This window comes from Prionailurus bengalensis, chromosome B2 (genome assembly GCF_016509475.1).
Source record: "Prionailurus bengalensis isolate Pbe53 chromosome B2, Fcat_Pben_1.1_paternal_pri, whole genome shotgun sequence".
NCBI lineage: Eukaryota > Metazoa > Chordata > Mammalia > Carnivora > Felidae > Prionailurus > Prionailurus bengalensis.
Genome location: NC_057349.1, coordinates 77,932,808 through 77,952,095, shown reverse-complemented (window position 1 = coordinate 77,952,095; position 19,288 = coordinate 77,932,808). Strand labels below are relative to the sequence as shown.

The 19,288-nt window shown below is 38.0% G+C and overlaps 1 protein-coding gene across 1 annotated transcript; it reads left to right on the top strand.

The window, feature by feature from the left end:
- Positions 1-427: 427 nt before the first annotated feature.
- On the top strand, positions 428-16,495 carry CGA (glycoprotein hormones, alpha polypeptide). The gene is made up of 4 exons (XM_043590517.1): positions 428-519; positions 14,296-14,402; positions 15,567-15,751; positions 16,151-16,495. Exons 2-4 carry the CDS (start codon positions 14,303-14,305, stop codon positions 16,226-16,228), a joined length of 363 nt encoding a protein of 120 aa, XP_043446452.1. The 5' UTR covers positions 428-519; positions 14,296-14,302; the 3' UTR covers positions 16,229-16,495.
- The last annotated feature ends 2,793 nt before the right edge of the window (positions 16,496-19,288 follow it).

The following is a 19,288-nucleotide window of genomic DNA, read 5'->3' as shown; positions in this document are numbered from 1 at the left end:
CCTAGAATAATGTAAGCCTGTAAATGTTCTGTATCTTTATCTGAAATTTACAGCTCATCTCCTATTTTAAGTAAACATCAGGTACTTAGCTAATTAAATGCAATACTCATAGGATCTTGTTTATAGGAAAGTGTCAGCTTTCAGGATGTTGTGTGCAAGTCTTGATAAAATTACGTAGAAAATGACAGTGTACCCTCTTTTCATAGGCTGACCTTGCAGTCACCACCGCCTGAAAATGGCTCAAAACAAAAAATGATCTGAGGGTTGAAACAAGATAAGATCAAATTGATGTCATGGTAATTACATGAAGGACCATTCAATCATTGGGTGGAATTTACTGTTGATCCCTGGGCTTAGATGCAGGTGGGAACATGCAGTTTTTATTACTCTGCTGGTATAAAAGACAAGTGAGGACTTTATTAACTGTAGTTACTGAGAAATCACAAGGCAAAGCCAAAATCCCTCTTCAGATCCACGGTCAACTGCCCTGATCACATCCTGCAAAAAGTCCGGAGGAAGGTAATATGAATGAAACAATTTTTGAGATTTTAATTGAGTGCAGAGTAAAATATTCAATAATATAGGGGAACTGTGCATAAGCTTTAGTGAGGAGAGAGACAGACATTTACACATTCTCTTTTCAACACTCATGATTGAATTGGGAGGAAGTCTGCAAAACTGTGGTCTGTGATCACAGGCTAAGACGTTATCTAACAGAAACCAGAAACCAAATGTCTCCTGCTGAGATGTGCAAGTGCCTGTCAGTATCTAAAAAATTTCCTTAAGAAATACTGGATGTCATTTGAAAGACATTTGGTTGAGTGGCTTACAGGGGTCAGGTAGAAGGAGAGTAGACATTATGTAAGTTGCTGATATTGTTTTACCATAAGTTTTTAAATGATGCATTAACTATATCTTCAAGCTGACCAGTGATAAAGCAGCTCACCTCTTCAGCTGAAGGACCATAGCTTCTGACATCTTTTGAGTACATGTTCTCCTGTAGACTTGAATATAGCAACACTAACAATTTTTGGACAACATTGTTTCCATTTTCTTTTTTCATAAAAGGCTACAAAAATAAGAGTCAGTGCTATTTCTCCAACTACTACTGATGACCTTGTAATTCTGAATCTCTTGACCAAATCCAGTTGGTTTGTTCCAGTGAGAGTTTCTGGACACTTTTGCTAACCTTAGTTATATTTACATGAGCACTAGTTGAAATGGCAGCTTACTGAGAAATTGAGACTAGAAAATAAAAGTGCTCTCTTGTTTGTGTTGAGGAATAGGATTTGGGCGCATGGAAGAATTATGGGTCCTTTGGGAATGTGGAAGCTCCATTTAATCTGCATAGGAACTTTCATTCCCTAAGAACTTCCAATCCTTTCCTCACTCAAAAATGAGATATTTTATATTAGAACAAAGGAATCTTCTTAATTTTCTGAAGATGTCTTTTAAATAATTACTTGACCTAATACCAAATTAATTATTCAAACTATTAGTCACCCAAATTGCATTGTAATATGTTGCTATATAGTCTTGAATTATTTTAAAGAGATAAGAACAGTTACCATTTATGAAAGGTTCATGTGCTTTCATTTCAATTTTAACTTTGGTTTTGGTTTAAGTTTCTTTTTTTTTTTTTTCGGTAACAGAGTTTTTGAAATTTTGAGTCATATTTCTTACCATTTCCTGCTGAAAAAGGTAGCATGCGAACAATGTTAGAAAAGCAATTGATTATGTTCCAGAACAGATTCTTGGTTTCATTGTACATTTCTTATAAATGTGGGACTCAAATTTACATTAAAACTCAAAGTAAGAGCTGGGAAATAGAAATAGCAAAATTAGAAGGTTAATGTGCATCTTGCTCAAAAACAGATCAAGATAAATCTGACTTTCACAGAGAGAAAATGTAGAGCAATTAAGATTTCCATTGAGAACAGTATGACCCATAGCACCAAACTTCTGTTTTTACAGACTGTGAATCCTAGGGTAGTTTGCTATCAATTTGTGACCCTTGCAAATTCTGGGTTTAGTGTATCACATTTCAGCATTACCTATTGTAATGTTGCACAAAGTAATCTGGTCATTCCTCGGTTCATCAGACTCAGAGATAGCATTATAAAAATGCTCTACCTTCCTCAATACGCTGGGGTCTAAGAGAAAGTGAGGGTTTAGATGGGGCTTAGGCTGAACTGAGAGTGGAACCAAGGGCAGTGTTGGGAGTCAAAATAGAAAAGACAAGGCACCTGGGTGGCTCAGTCGGTTAAGCGTCTGACTCTTGATTTGGGCTCAGGTCATGATCCCACCGTTGGTGGGTTTGAGCCCTGCATCGGGCTTTGGGCTGACAGCATGGAGCCTGCTTGGGATTCTTTCTCTCCTCCTCTCTCTGCTCCTTCCCTGCTTGTGCTCTCTCTTTCAAAAATAAATAAACTTTGGGAAAAAATGCAAAAGACATTTGTAACAGCATGATCTATGTGTAAATCAATGTCCTAAAGGAGGTAATGGATTAACTATATACCTCTGGGCTGTAGGGGTAGTACAGGTGGAAAAGCACAATCTTAGGATCAGATCACTTTCCAAGTGACTTTGGCAGATCTTTTTAATTTTCTGAAGTGTAGTTTTCTGGTCTATAAAATAGGTGCCATAAGAATGCTTTCCTCCCAGAGGTATAAAAAGAATCAAACAAGGGAATGCATGCGAAAGCCAATGTTTCTCCCTTTCTCCCACAATCAGACACTAGTCCTCATAATTGATCAAGTATAAAATGCCTCTCGATCTAAATGAAATGGCTTTCTTAAGGCTGTTCTGAAGAAGGTGAAGTCAGACAAATATGTAAAATAAAAAATTGCATTGGCAAGTTATATTTAAGCTGGCACAATATAATGTTGCTCTAAACAAAAAATGTCAGCATCTTATTTAGGGACATACCATCTGAAAAAATCATTTATGAACTTCATTGTAAAATATAAAGATTTGCAGGCAGTATAGTGAAGTGTGGTTCAGAGCTTCGAGTTTGGAGTTATAAAGAGATGTTCTAAAATCTTGGCTCCACCAGCAAAACATTTTGTGACTTTGTATGGGTTACTTTGCCTCAAGAATTTCATTATCTGCCAAAATGAGAATAACACTTCACAGGATTGTCATGAGTGTTGAATATGTTTGTGTGTTCAAAGTGCCCAAAGGAATATTTATCACACACAAGTGCTCCATTAACTGTAGGCATTATTTTTAAAGTATAGTTATTATTATTACCAAAGCCAGTATTGCAGATACTGTGTAGAACGCTAACTCCAACATTTTTTCACACATTGCTACATTTCCCAAATAGAGTAACTGGATATGTGTTATATAAATAACCATCCACAGAGGAAAAGTAAGGAGAAAGTAGAAAGAGGAGAAAGCAGAAAAGCAAGATTGGAGTCCTATATTTCAGACCCTGGAGGAAAAATTTTTGTTATAAGAGAGAGCGATAGATAATTGTTCCAGTTATCTATCGCTGTGCATCAAACTACCCAAAAACTTATTGGGTAAAACAACAAGTTATTATTCTGTCATGGTTCTGTAGGTGGCCTGGGCTCACCTGGGCAGGGTGAGAAATGGGTTTCTCGTGTATTTGCTATCAGACAGAGCCTGGGGCTGGAGTCATCTGGAGGCCCCACTGGACTGGTCATCCAGGATGGCTTCTTCATTTCTTACTTCTTGGCCTTCTTTTCTCTCTCCATGTGGCTTGGCTTCTTACCGATGGTGGGCTCAGAGTAGCAGCAACTGTCTTCTAAGAGACCGGAAGCAGAAACTGCAGGGATACACCACAACTGGCACAATGTTGCTCCTGCCATATTCTATTGGTTAAGTAGTCAGAGGATCCACCAACATCAAGTGGGGCACAAAAATAGACACACCATGTCTTGATGTGGAAGTGGCAAGGTCATACTGCAGAAGGAACGTAGGTTGAGAGAGATGTTTGTTGCCATGTTTGGGAAGCACAACCTGCCATAGCAATGGAAACTTAGGGGCCGGGAACAACAAAGGAGTTTCTCTTTGAAGTTCTTCTGCTGTTTTTATCACAGAAAAAAAATCCTTATAAAGTCAGGTGCGAGGGAGGAGAAATCAATAATCCTGGTCTGTATATTCCATTATTGAAAAACTTCAAGGCAAATGAAATATGTTTTAATGCTTTAATGCTTTTAAATGGGAATTAAAGTTTGTGTGTCAAAAGACTGCATAAAAATAGCTCAGATAAACATGACAAAATACAATGCACGAATTTTAAAAGTTATAAGAAACATTCTTCTATGACTGTATTCATGCTCCGTATAAAACTTTTCTAGCCTTTGGCTATTTTACTTTTCTGAGTGATAAATTGATACTATCCAGTATTTGATCCTTGACAGCATTTATTACTACGATAATCTTAATCTTAAAAATTGGGTATTTTTAAACAACAAACATTTGAAATTCTCATTTAAAACAATATTTTATGGTGCATAGAGTTTGTCCTATCAAAATTTCTTATTTCCATGATTTAGTATGCAGACAATTTAAAAACAGACTGATGTGCTAGGAAAACCAGAGGGTAATGGAAAAACCAAGATTTTAATTACATAATTAAGTTAACATTGTAAAGTGCCTTTAAATAACGAAGTAGAAAGTACACATTTTACTATATGATCCTTAAATTTATTTAATTAAAAAAAAAAAAACCTTTCAGGATGAGAAGAAACTGCCTGGATGGCTCAGTTGGTTGAGTGTCCAGCTCTTGATTTCAGCTCAGGTCATGACCCCATGAGCTCCCTCTCTCTCTTTCTCTCTCTGTCCCCACCCCACCGTGCCCCCACCATGCTCCTCTCCCATGCTCACGCTTGTGTGCTCTCTCTCTCTCAAAAAGAAAAAAAGAAAAGAAACTTCTCAAGATATGATTGTTACAAGAATGGTCATAAAGGGATTGAAATCATTTTTATAAATCCATGAGCCTTTCAGTTTTCTTCTAATTCCTGCTTACATTTTTCCCTTTACTTTTAAAATGAGTTTTAAGGTCATCTTTTGTTCAGTGTTTCTTTATGGAAACACCTGTGTTTGGTAAAGCATAGTTGTATAAGTTGTGCTGTATATTTCTTCTGTCCATGAGATCCTTGTTTCCCATTCCTTTTCTCTTCATTTCATTTGGAAAACAAGCTGGCTCCCTTTAAAACTTTAGTGAAGGCACAAAACACTTTTTGGTTTTTTTTTGAAAAGCACTTGTTAGCATTTAATGAACCTTCCTCCACATGGCTTCAAGCTACCAGGACGCAGGCTTTTCTTCCCAATCCACCGGCCTGGCCCTGAATCTTCTTCACGATGACAGGCTGTTCTGGGAACTTTCCCTTTCCCAAAACGTTATAGTAGCCCAACCTCATCACATCAATGACAGGAACGGCTCTAGTCTTGTTTTTGGCGGCATTTACCCGTGTCCCCTCACTGATCAAGGTCCGAAGTTCATCAAGGTTGAAAGTTGGGCTGAGGCTCTGATTCCTCTTTAAGTGGTAATGCCTCATAGCAGCTTTTCCAAAGTCACTTGGGTGATATTTGTGGAAGTTGATCCTGTGGTGGTGCCACCAGCATTATCCTGGCTTCCTGGATGCTTTTGGTGCTTGCCCATGTGGCCCTGGCCATGCCTGACGTGGTCCTGAAGTTTCTGGTTCGTCCTCAGTCAGGATGGCGTGTCAGCAGCCCAGACAAAAGAGGCACAAAGCACTGTTAAGTGACTGAGAGAGAGAAATCCATCCCAAATATTGCCAGCAAGCTGTGTGGCTTCGCTAAGCCTTATTTTCCTCTGGATTCTGGGGCACTTTGAGGAACAGGGACCTCTACCTGCTGTATGAATTTTGAGGACCACCGAATCCATGAAGTTCCTGGACAAATGTCAAGATATTAATGTATATATTTGCTGCTGTAGTGATTCTTTTTCCATCAAGTGGATGCTCTTTATTGTCATTTGCTTGTCATCTCTCCCTTTTCATGTCCTCAGCCCAGCAAATGCCTCCATGTCCACAGATGCTCTCATTCCAGCTTTCTTCCCTCTCATGGTGACTTGCCTTTGTATCTGGGTCAGAGAGCGGGAGACTTCCTCCTGTTTGTGTCATCCATACTTGGCATAGTGCTGGCAGGTAGCAGGGGCTTATTCAAAGTCTTTAAATCTTTCACGTGTTCAATTTGGACATTAAATGTTGCACTTAATAACACCGAGCTCCCGTCGACTTTTCCCAAACTCATCTTTTTATAAGATAGAGAAAACAATAATTACCTATACCCAAGAGTGGATGAGATGACTGGGGACACATTGAGGGAGCATCGAGCAGTCTCTTCTTGTTCCCCCAATTGCTCAGCCATCCACATCACCACCTTTGGAAAAACTATCTGTGAAGGTGTTAATGGGTCTGAAGGTCATTGTGGTACCTGGGAGCAGTGTTTGAATGTCTACGTGGAAGAACTGGGAAGCTGGAGGTTTACTGAGACTAGGGGCTGGAGCATCGGATCATGAAAGGTGCTCATGCTGGACCCACGGTGCAGAACATGCTACCATAACAAGGTAGAAACTCACTTACTGCAAGTAGAGCACACGAGGAAAGAAAAATACTTGCCAGGGTCACTCCAAGCTGAGATCCCCTACTACTGACTGCAGGCTCTTTAAATTCATCCACCCGGAGGCAGAGACGGTCACTCGGCGGGAGGTGGATGCTTGGTGGAAGTTGTGGGAAGATGAATTCCAAACCTTCTATTTTCCCTTGTGGCTTTTCTCCTTCAAATCTTTCATCAAGGTGAACTATGGCCATGTCCTTGGCACCAGGCAAGATGCTAAAACTTACAGGCCTATCCTCTGTTTAATAAACAATTATTGAATACCCACCTCATTCCAGGCAATGTGCTAGGGATTAAAGGCTTTATTTTCAGGGTTCCCCTTCATTAGTTATGTTCATTGAAGGCAGCCTACTTGTCCCCTCCTTGGTAGTTAGCTGGGTTAGATGGGGCTAATAAGGAGAAGCCTTAGGTTAACCGTCTATAAGTCAGTTAGATTTCTACTGTTTTGTTAACAAAGAATTGTGCTTCTAATCGTAGCCAGTCATCTCAAAAGTGTGCTATGAGTCAGATGGGCTTCCCCATGTGGAGAGTATGGATGAGTCACCCCTGCCGTCACCAACGTTAGAAAAACCGAAAATTTTACTCTGGCAGTGGGGGAGCAACGGCAGCATCTTTGCAAGTGAAGGGCAGGATGTCACATTGTACCAGACACTTGTAGTCTTCCTGGCGCAGTCTCTTACATATGTGTACATCTACATATATGTGTATACATGTGTATGTATACATATGTGAGCAGATAGGTACACACATATAGATGTGCACATCTACCCATGGATAAGTATGTGAAAAGATATTTAATTTGCCTTGAAGTCTTTCCATAATAGGATAGATAGGCCAGGATTATCGATAGACAGGCATCTTACTTTATAAGGTTTTTTTTCTGTAATGAAAACAGAGCAGAGGAGGCAAAGAGAAGCCCCCTGGTTATTCATTGCCCCTAAGTTTTCATGTGATAGCAGGTTGTAGTTCCAAAGAAGGCCACAAAAATATCTCTTAGACGAAATTCGCTCTGCAGTATGAGAGTACGTGTGCCATTTCCATATCAAAAAGAGGTGTGTCTGTTTTGCATCTCCAAAAGTGGTATGTGAATTGTGTGTGTGTGTGTATGTGTAGGGTACTTGGTCTATCTAACTAGCTTGTATGGTATGCTGATAGAGCGTTTATCTGTTTCATAAGTCATTTAATATATTATATATAATCACAATGAATAATATTATGAAAACATTAAATAATAATAGTAAATTATAGCAATAATATTCTTTTATACTTTTAAGAATGCTATGTTTTCCCCACAGTCTTATCAAGAATCCAAATTTGTGCACACATATAGTTTGATATAAACTAAGAGATGCCCAGTTTAAACCTTGAAGCTCTTATGTATGCTTTTTATGAATGCTTTCTTTTGAATTTTTATGACTTTTATATCTTTGCATAAGATGGCTTCTGCTTGGGGGCACCTAGGCGGCTCAGTTGGTTGAGCATCTGACTCTTGATTTTGGCTCAGGGCATGATCTCGAGGTTAGTGAGTTTGAGCCCCGCATCGGGCTCTGTGCTGACAGTGGGGAGCCTGCTTGGGATTCTCTTTCTCCCTCGTCTCTGCCCATCTCCCCTTTGTGCTTGCTCTCTCTCAAAATAAATAAAAAGAGAGAGAGATGGCTTCTAGCTGTGGCATATTTACCACTTATAGGTTCACATGTTAGCCAGCTACTAATTGTAGAACTAAGTGAGAACATAAGGCCTCTAATGAATTTATTATTTGAAATTATTTTATTTTATTAAACATGTACTCAAAGTCCTCATTCAAGAGTTATCTTGTTCCTTAACGAGAACTCTACATTAGCAACTTTGAGTTATATTATTATTACTGTTCTAAATTCCCAGTGCAATATACTTACATCTAGTCTGTACAAGGACCTATGCTGGGGTGGTGGCAGGTCAGAGGGGCCTAGTTTCTACCCTTAGGAGCTTTTCACGGAAATGGAGAGACAAACATATACATAACGGGCTAGAGATCAGGGCAGATTGTGGAACTTCGTCTAAGAATTCTGAGCAAAGTGATAGGTGGATGCAGTGGAGATAATTATGTATTCTGGCTTTGGGCTTGGGTAAAACCTTCACAGGGAAGCTGGCAGCTTGGCGGATCCTTAAAGCACTGAGGTGGATGGACTGAGAAGGGGGAGAAAGGCACTGGGCCAAGTTGAGAAAACACACATTCTCTTGGACTGACATCATTCTGATGTGTCAGGGGGCAGGAGGTAAAACCATGTCGAGTGGACATTGCAGGTGCCCTGTGGGGTCAGATGTGCACAGTCTGTGATGTCTGCAAGGTACTCGCTTGGAATGCCAGAAGAGGTTGGGGTAGTAAATCTGATTTCGCTTGAGCACATCTTGCAAGATAGCATAAATCTCAGCCAAATGTAATTATTTTCTCTGTCTTGATTGTTAATATTTTCCTTCCAAATTCCAAAACAGAAAGATCTAAAGGTGATTAGAATGATAAAAACATTTATTAAAATGTTTTCAAGATTTGGAGGTTAATCCTTTTCTGCTTGATTAATCTCATTTCTTCTCAAAATAAAGTCACTTCTGTTACTGAACGCTACAGCAATGGGGACTTTGATGGTGACTTTGGTTCTGCCTTTTCAATCTTCTTTTCACTTTATCATAAAGCAAATTCTAAAATGTGCATTGACTTCATGCTCTCACATTCTGCAATCTTGTTATAAATGTTTCTCTCTGAATTAATTCTGATATAATTGTTCACTGCATAATGCTGAATTTTCATAATATATGAGCTGCAATATCAAAGCACAAAAATGATACTAGTTTAAAAAAGGAAACTAGTTTCAATTCTGAAAATTTTCTTGTGGCTTTGTGTATCACTTAAGCAGTGGTTCTCAGACTTTTGGGTCTCAAAAAACTGTTTATGCTCTTAAAAATTGTTGAAAAGTTCAAAGAATTATTTTATGAAGTTGTATTTGTCAATATTTACTGATTTAGAAATTATGTTAGAAAAAGTTGTAACATATTTATTCATTTTATTTTTTTTAATTTATTTTAAAGTTTATTTAGGGGTGCCTGGGTGGCTCAGTGAGTTAGGCATCTGACTTCGGCTGGGATCATGACGTCACTGTTCGTGAGTTTGAGCCCTTCATCAGTGTCTCTGCTGTCTGCACAGAGCCTGCTTTAGATCCTCTGTCTCCCTCTCTTTCTGCCCCTCCCCCCTTGCTGTCTCTCCCTCTCTCTCACACAAATAAATAAGCATTAAAAATTTTAAAAAGAATAACGTGTATTTATTTATTTTGAGAGAGAGGGAGTGAGAGAGAGAGTGTGTGCGTGCAGAAGCAGGGGAGGGGCAGAGAGAGGGAGAGAGAGGATCACAAGCAGGCCTCACACTGTCAGCATGGAGCCTGACTTGGGCCTCAAATTCACTAACTGTGATATCATGGCCTGAGCCCAAATCAAGAGTTGGTTGCTTAACCAGCTGAGTCACCCAGGCGCTCATTTACTCATTTTAACACAACCACAATTAACCTATCACATGTTAACACAACTGTATATTTATAAAAAAAAAAATGCCAACTTTCGGGGGGCACCTGGGTGGCTCAGTCGGTTAAGCCTTCAACTTCAGCTCAGGTTCTGATCTCACAGTTCATGGGTTCGAGCCCTGTGTTGGGTCTGTGCTGACAGCTCCGAGGTTGGAGCCTGCTTCAGATTCTCTGTCTCTCTCTGCCCCACCCCTGCTGATGCTCTGCCTTTCTCTGTCTATCAAAAATGAATAAACGTTAATTTTTTTAAATGATCACTTTCAAAACAAAAAAAATCAGTGAGAAAAATGGCATTTAAAATTTTTTTTCATAATTTTTTAAAAGACTGATCTAATAGTTGGATTTTCATGTATATCTTTAATCAATCTGTTGCAATGTACATGTCATGTAGCTTCTACAAAATATCTCTGAACACTCCTGGGAGGCTGAGAGTGAAAACACTCAGTAGCATCTCAGTATTGCTATGAAAATCATTTTGATCTCACAAATCCACTGAAAAGTGTTTAGAGTCCCCACATCACACTTTGAGAACCACCAATCTAGAACAATATTTAGTTAGTTCTAATTACGTATGGAGACAAATAAAACCCATAATTACTTACGTATAAGTATATACATCAGGTAGAAATAATAACATACCTTTGTTTTAGCCTTACCTATATTTATGCAGTTTGTTTTTCTATATTTTAAACTGTTAGTTCTGCTGTCTGACAATTTTTTCTTAAAAGATGTATAGGTTGATATAAACTTTTGGCAAAAATATGGTCTTATGTCAGTCTACATGAAAAATAACCACAAATTTTGACTCATGCAATTTTAAACTTTATTTTAGAATGCCTTTTTTTAAAAAAAGTAAACTTTTTGTTTTGAAGAATTATAGATTTACAAGAAGTTGTAAAAATATGTACAGAGTAGTCCTGGGTATACTTTAGCCAGTTTCTCCCAAAGATAATACTGTGCCTAACTCTAGTACAATGTGCAAACCAGGAAATAGATGTTGGTGCAACCCACAGAGCTTATTTAGATTTCACTGGTAGTGTGTGTGTGTGTGTGTGTGTGTGTGTGGTTCCATGTAATCTAATCCCATTATATATTAGTGTGACAACTATCACAATAAAGCTTCAGAACTGTTTCATCACCACACAGCTCACTCGTGCTACCTCTTTATAGCCACACTTCTCCTCCATCAACTCCCTTCCCAATACTAACTCCTTAAAACTGCTAATTTATTCTGCATTTCTCTAATTTTACTATTTCAAGAGTGTTACATAAACAGAATCATGCAGTATGCAACCTTCACTCAACACAATATCTGAGATCCATCCACGTTACATGTGTATCTATATCAATAATGTGTCCTTTTTAGTTGCTACATAGCCTTTCTTGGTGTGGATGTATCACCATTTATCTGTTGAAGGCATTTGGATTGTTTCCAGTTTTTGGCTATTATAAATAAAGCTGCTCTGAACCTTCATATACAGGTTTTATACGAACACAATTTTCCTTTCTTTGAGGTAAATGCTTAAGTACAAATACTGGATTATATGGTAAGTTTTATAAGAAATTTATAAATGATTTTCCATTTTGTATTCCCATGAGTAATATTTGAATTATCCTGTGTCTCTGCATCCACGCCAGCATTTGGTATTATCGTTGTCTTTTATTTTAGCTATTCTGGTAGGTATATAATATTTCACTGTAGTTTTATTTCTCACTGTAGTTTAATATTTCACTGTAATTTGCTTGTTACTGATGGCTGATGATGTTGAATACTTTCCATGTCCTTATTTGCCATCCACATATCCTTTCTGCTGCAACACCCATTTTCTAATTGGATTTTTTTCTGTTGACTTTTCAGAGTTTGTTATATATTCTAGATACTAGCCCTTTGTTGATATGTGGCTTGTGAATATTTTTTTCAAGCCTGTATCTTGTGTTTCTATCTTCTTTTTTTTTTAAGTTTATTTATTTATTTTGAGAGAGGGAGAGAAGGAGCAAGGGGGAAAGGGGCAGAGAGAGAGAGAGAGAGAGAGAGAATCCCAAGAAGGCTCCTCACTGCCCAATGTGGGGCTCAGTCCCAAGAACCACGAGATCATGACCTGAGCTGAAATCAAGAGTGAATAATGATGCATAACTGACTGAGCCACTCAGGTGCCCCTGTATTTTTATCTTCTTAACAAAGGATTAACCTATAATTTGGATGAGGTCCAATTTATCAATTTTTCTTTTATGGGTCATGTTTTCATTGTTAACTCTTAAAACTCTTAACCTAACCCTTGGTCCCCCCAATTTTTTTTTCTATTTTTTTTCCAAAAAATGTTTATAGTTTCACATTTTACATTTGTCTTTGACTCATTTTCAGTAGTTTTCATACAGGGTATGAAGTTTACATTATTCTTTTTTCTTTTTTTTTTTGTCTATGGATGTCCAATTGTACAGGCAGCCATTGTTGAAAAGGTTGAATTTCTTTGTTAAATTGCTTTGGCATCTTTGTCAAAAGGCAGCTGGCCATATTTGTGTAGGTCTATTTCTGGGTTCTCTATTTTGTTCTATTGGTCTATGTATCTATCTTTCTGCCAATATCACACAGTTTTGATTAGCTATATACTAAGTCTTAACATTGGGAACAATGTACTGTATTGAATAACAGAGGTGAAAGTGGACATCCTTGCCACATTGCTGATCTTGGGGGGGAAACATTCAGTTTTCACCATTAAGTATGATATTACCTCAAGGTTTTGTATAAATGCTCTTTATCAAGTTGAGAAAAACATTTGTTTGCTGATACTTTTTATTATGAAAGCGTATTGAATACTGTCAAATGCTTTTCTGCATCAACTGATAAATCATATGACTTTTTTCTTCTTTTTCCCGTTGATATGGTAGATTATATTAAATGATTTTCAAATACTGAACCAGCCTTGCATATGTGAATTATTCCATGTTGGTCATGTATAAATCTTTTTATACATTGCTGGGTTCAATTTGCTATTATTTTGTTTAGGATTTGGCATCTAATTTCATGATGTATACTAGTCTTTCTTTCTTTCTTTCTTTCTTTCTTTCTTTCTTTCTTTCTTTCTGAATTTGTCTGATTTTTGTGTCAGGGTAATCCTGGTCTCACAAAATGAGTTGGAACTATTCCTTCCTCCTCTATTTTCTAAAATAGATTGTGTAAAGTTGGTTTTAATTCTCCTTTAAATATTCTGAATTGTCTTTTTATTGGTAATTGATGCTCTGTTCATCTTATCTCTCATGGTTTGAACATAGGCAATCCATAACACTCTCACTTAAAAAATAGGAATAAAAACTTGCCCATTTTATCTTACATGAAAATTTTCTAGGACATGTGGGGACACAGTCCAATTCCTTGTCTTCCCATTCTCAGGTGCAGTGCTGTCAATGCTGGATATGGTCAGTCACTCAGATGACTTTGGCTAGCCTGATCTTAAGCACTAAAAATGCTCAGGTAAAGCTGTATCTACAGGTATAAATAAGTCAAGAAGTGCAGTTAGGAAAACTTTGATAAATATTCTCTGCTGTCTACTCTTGCCACATTGCTAGGCTAGCATTTTCTGTTGCACACTGATAATGAAACTTAGAGCTCATTTACCACCAGTGAATAAAAAGAAGGGCAGACATTGTCCTTTCCTTCTATTCTTCCACCTGACAATATAGGAATGGGAAGGCTGAACTCATCTGCTTGTACAATTTATACATTGTATATAAGCTTATTTATTTTATATGAGCTTATCTATCTATCTATCTATCTATCTATCATCTATTATTTCTCTGTCTGTATTCTTAGATATTATCTAGTTTAAGTTTCATGTCTTACAAATAAGGACACTGAGGCTTGACAGAATGATATATTTAAAAAGAGAATTTTTTTTATTAGCATCAAGTCCAATTCTATTTGTTTATATGAGAAATGGAAAGATTAGATGCCTTAGTTTCTTCCTTAGGAAATTTTTTTTCTTCTTTACCTGGCTCCAGAGTGTATTGGGAGCTGTAAGAAGAGGGGTCAAGACACCGATGACTATTATTAGTAGTAATGCTGAAACTACTAGTTGTTGTAATGACTGGTAAGCCAATTTTAGAGTAACTTTTTTCTTCCTCTTCTGTTTTGCAGGAGAGCCATGGATTACTACAGAAAATATGCAGCTGTCATTCTGGCCATACTCTCTGTGTTTCTGCATATTCTCCATTCTTTTCCTGATGGAGAGTTTACAATGCAGGGTATGTGACCAAACAGATTTTCAGCAATAGGGAAAACACACATTTCTAGATATATGTCAATAACTCCATTAATTACATTTCTACTTCCTTTTTAAATGTGATAAATCTTTGCTGCTGGATACATACCTAGGCACTTTTAGATTGTAAACATGAAGTTAAATTAGTTTCAGAAAATCTATAGTGAAGTTTATCTAACATGTCCATTTAAATAGCAGCATATACATTGTCATCTGAAACAGATTCCATATCATTTTTTATCTGAGTTTTACAAGCAGAAAATGCTCCTTATTCAGTTAGCTCAGTTTTTTTTTACAGTTCTCTCAGATTTGAGAAGATTTCAACATTACTTTTGTTGATGAATTTTCGCATCAGTTAACAAGTGAGAAAAACAAAACCATTTTGTGCAGTACATTTATTTTGCTGTATTGTTTGAAAAATCTCATATAGAAGCTGATATAAGTCCATCTGCTAAGAAACTGTGACCTACTCTTGGTTATGGTTTTTCTTAGACAAGTGGTAATATTTTAATCTCAGTTCTCAAGTGCGGGTACTCCATCCAATATCAGCTCTCTACACTCAACAAGCTTTCTTAATTCTGACATATTTTTCTCTGTCAATATTTGGAGTTTCCATGGGGAAAAACAATAGCAGATTCTAAAGGGGAAAATATTTCGCCTCTGGGCAAAACTCTCCTTTCAGATGAACATGGTGTTTTCATCTGTCATATTTTGTGCTCCCTATAGGCATGCCATTAGCATTGGGATAGAGAATCCATGGTTGAAGAAAGAGGAACCACTACTCTTTTTTAAATATTTATACAAGAAACTACTACTCTTGAGATCTCCTACACATATCTGCAAAAATTGTTTCCCATGAAAATAACTATAATCAATACAAATAGATTATATGCATGAAGATTAACAGCGTTTATTATTTTCCTTTTATTTACAATATAAAAAGAATATTTACTGTCTCATAATAAGGAAAAATTCAGTTTATTTTTTTTTAATTTTATTAAAAAATTTTTTTTAAGTAAACTCTATGCCCAGTGTGGAGCTTGGACTTATGATCCCGAGATCAAGGGTTACATGCAGCCAGGCGTTCCTCAGTTTCTTTTTGAATCATACTTGGATTATTCTACTCTTTGCCTTTTTTTGGTGATAGGGTGCCCAGAATGCAAGCTAAAGGAAAACAAATACTTCTCCAAGTTGGGTGCCCCAATTTATCAATGCATGGGCTGCTGCTTCTCCAGAGCATACCCCACTCCAGCAAGGTCCAAGAAGACAATGTTGGTCCCAAAGAACATCACCTCAGAAGCCACATGCTGTGTGGCCAAAGCCTTTACCAAGGTGAGAATTAAAGGGCTCCAGCAGCTTTCTAACAGTCCAGCCAGAGAAATGTCCTCAGAACACATCCATGGGGTTTAATGTCAGAGGTGTCTAATGACCCATCTTTGCTGGGCATTTGTACAAGAACTTCTCCCCTTTAATCAAAAGAATAACCTTGTGGGGACAGGCTGGATTTATTCAGAATGAAAGGAATAGCTGTGGAGGTGATAATGGGTAGGCTGGAAGAGAGTATAGCATACATAGTGCAAACCCAATGTTTTAGAGTGAAATATTAGCTGAAATGGAGAATGTACAAATGTAGCAAGCATCTATTTAGTACAGATGACTACAGATAATTGTATTTAGCATTTTTCAATTTTGTCCATCCATCCATCCACTTTTTCCCCCCTTTCTCTTTAGGCCACGGTAATGGGAAATGCCAAAGTGGAGAATCACACAGAGTGCCACTGCAGTACTTGTTATTATCACAAATCTTAAATATTTTGCAAAGTGCGTGTTGATGACGGCTGATTTCCTGGAATGAAAAATTAATTTTTTCAGCGTTTATGGCCTTGTGAGATAAAGCCCTCTTTTCCTCACTAAACGACTTTGGCATGCTTCAAGGATGCGCTGCGGCTTTGTTGCCTGTCTCTTTATCCTACAGTATAATCAGAAGTCTAGTTCCTTTCATTTGGAGTGTAATACAGCATTTAGTGTGACCATAAAAAGCTGGTTCCTCTGGAAATAAAGCCTTTCAAATCATCATTCTATGTCTGGATTCTAATTTTTTTCTCAATAGTTTATTTTTAAGAGAGAGAGAGGCAGAGAGAGAGAGACAGAGAGAGAGAGAAGGAGGAGCAGAGACAGAGGAGAGAAACAGAATCCAAAGCAGGCTCCAGGCTCTGAACTGTCAGCACAGAGCCCAACGTGGGACTCAAAGCAGCAGGCTCCAGGCTCTGAGTTGTCAGCATAGAGCCTAATGCGGGACTTGAACTCATGAACCATGAGATCATGACCTGAGCTAAAGTCTGACACTTAACTGACTGAGCCACCCAGGCATCCCTTAAGAGTTTAAAGTCAGTTACTTTTGATAGGACTAATTGAAGGGAGTGGGTCAATGGGTGAGTGGGGTCCCATGCACTCAGTGAACTTACCCTGGAAGACCTTGCCCCTACCAAGGCTTCTAGAACAAGTTGTACATCCTTCGGCCAGTGGTCTGGTTATTATTTTTTCTGAAGTTTATTTATTTTGAGAGAGAGGGAGAGAGAGAATCCCAAGAGGGGTTGAATCCATGAACTGTGAGACCATGACCTGAGTCTAGATCAGGAGGCAGTTTGCTTAACCTAATGAGCCACCCCGGCACCCTAGCCAGTGGTCTAGTTATAAAGCAATTTGTTTGAGTGAGGAAAGAAAACAAGAACTTCTGCTATACGTTATTATATTCCCCTCTGATGAGTTTTTGTAAAAGTACATATACACGAGTATGACAATAAATGTATAAAATTTATAAATAATTATGCATATATTGAGGATATGTGGTCAGGTACTTTTTACTGGTAGAAGTGTGCAAAATAAAAAAAAATTAGAGAACACTGCTCTAAGTTTTGAGCAAGACAAAAAAAATCCTTCCCACCCTGAAATTTCTATCCACTTGGCTTATATCTAGCCAGATAGAAGTGCATTTTATTAGTCTCTGGCAACTAGGTTATAATCGAATAGTGGCTAAGGAAAGGGCATTGTTGTCCTCAACTAAAATTGGGCGTTGCTCTGATATTGCAGAAGCATTGGCTCTTATACTCCACATTCAAGCCTAGGTGGGAATGAATAAATGATGAGTGAAATACTGAACACTCGCTGCGGGCCAGGTGGGGTGCCAAGCTTTTTACTTTAGTAGAATTTTGTGTAGTTCTATCCAAATGCATAAGAGCAGTGCCACATTTATCGAGAATTTATATTTTAAAAACAGATACTCCTTACTCTGAGGATTATAGTTTTATACATTAAATTATGTTAGCTATGGAAGAGATCAAAGCCACTCAAAAAAATCTACTTCTAAAGGAGGCTGAAATTAAAAAAAAAATCACACTGGTCACAGATAAGGTTTTCAAAAAATTTTTCAGTTATCACCAATTTGTCAAGATTCCATTTCTAAGTGAAAAGCTAGTTCCTAACAGGTTGGTAAATGCACCAGGTGTCAGGATGAAAAACGAGAATGAGTGCATATACTTTTAAAGAAAAACAGATGAAGACATTATTTCATTTTTTCATTCATTTGTTACACTTTTTTTTTTAGTGTCTAGTAAGTGCTGGCACATTGTTACATCATGGGGATTCAGAGATAACAGGATTCTTTGAAAGATAAGATTGAGAAAATATAATGCAGCTTGATTGAGAGAACAGTGGTGCTGATCATTAGTTCATCCAGACATTTAATAGATATTCATTGAGAATCTACTATGTGTCAGGTCTTGAGAGCTCAAGGGAGGATTCAGCAGGAGAGGAAAGCCTTGATCAGTGTCCTTGTCCATCTGGGATCGTCTAATTGACAGAGGGGAAGGAGACATCCTCAAGGTCATTCAGATAAGTCAGATCAACCCTGGAGAGCACTAGGATGAAATGTCTTGGCCATACTGACGTCTTATCTGAGTATGTGCCAGGTATGGTGCTGGTCTTGGGAAGGTCAAGATGAATAAGACACAGACCTTGCTCTGAAGCAATCCATAGTCCAGTGGGGAAGAGAGGCATAAATGAAGAATTATAATCTAATGAGAAACATGCTATGGGAGAGGTGTGGACTTTGGTAGCACAGAAAGAGGGATGGTTAACTCAGCCTGGTAGGGTTTGTCATGGAGAGCTTCCCAGGGCAGGTGATACTTGAGTTGGGTCTAGAAGCTAAGTAGCAAGATGGGAGAGGGGCTCAGCTTAGTTTGAGGAAAAGAGCATAAGAAAACATCCTGAGATGGTAACCAGTATGATGATCACAGAATTGCAAGAAGTTCAGTGTGACTGTATTGCTAGGAGATGGATGGAGGGCTGGAGCTGCAGAGACAAATAGATACCTGTCAAGAAGTTCCTTGTATAATATGCAGAGAAACGTGCATTCCAGTGGGGATCCTAGCTTCTCAAACTGGAGGGCCTGAAGTTTCCTGAAGCCACACAATAAACATGCATCTTTCTTCTTCTTCTTCTTCTTCTTCTTCTTCTTCTTCTTCTAATGTTTATTTACTTTGAGAGAAAGAACACATGTGGGAGCAGGGAAGGGACAGAGAGAGGGAGAGAGAGAGAGAGAGAGAGAGAGAGAGAGAGAATCCCAAGCACGCTCCACGCTGTAAGCATAGAACCCAATGAGGGGCTCTATCTCACGAACTGGGAGACCATGATCTGAGCTGAAATCAAGAGTCTGATGCCTAACTGACTGAACCACCCAGGAGCCCCAAACATGCACTTTTCTACAGGATCAATTTTGCTTGAAGATTTGGGAAGATGTTATTTTAATTTTAAAACAAAAACTGATACATTTTAAATAGAATGCAAAATTGCAAAAATGGGATTAAAAAA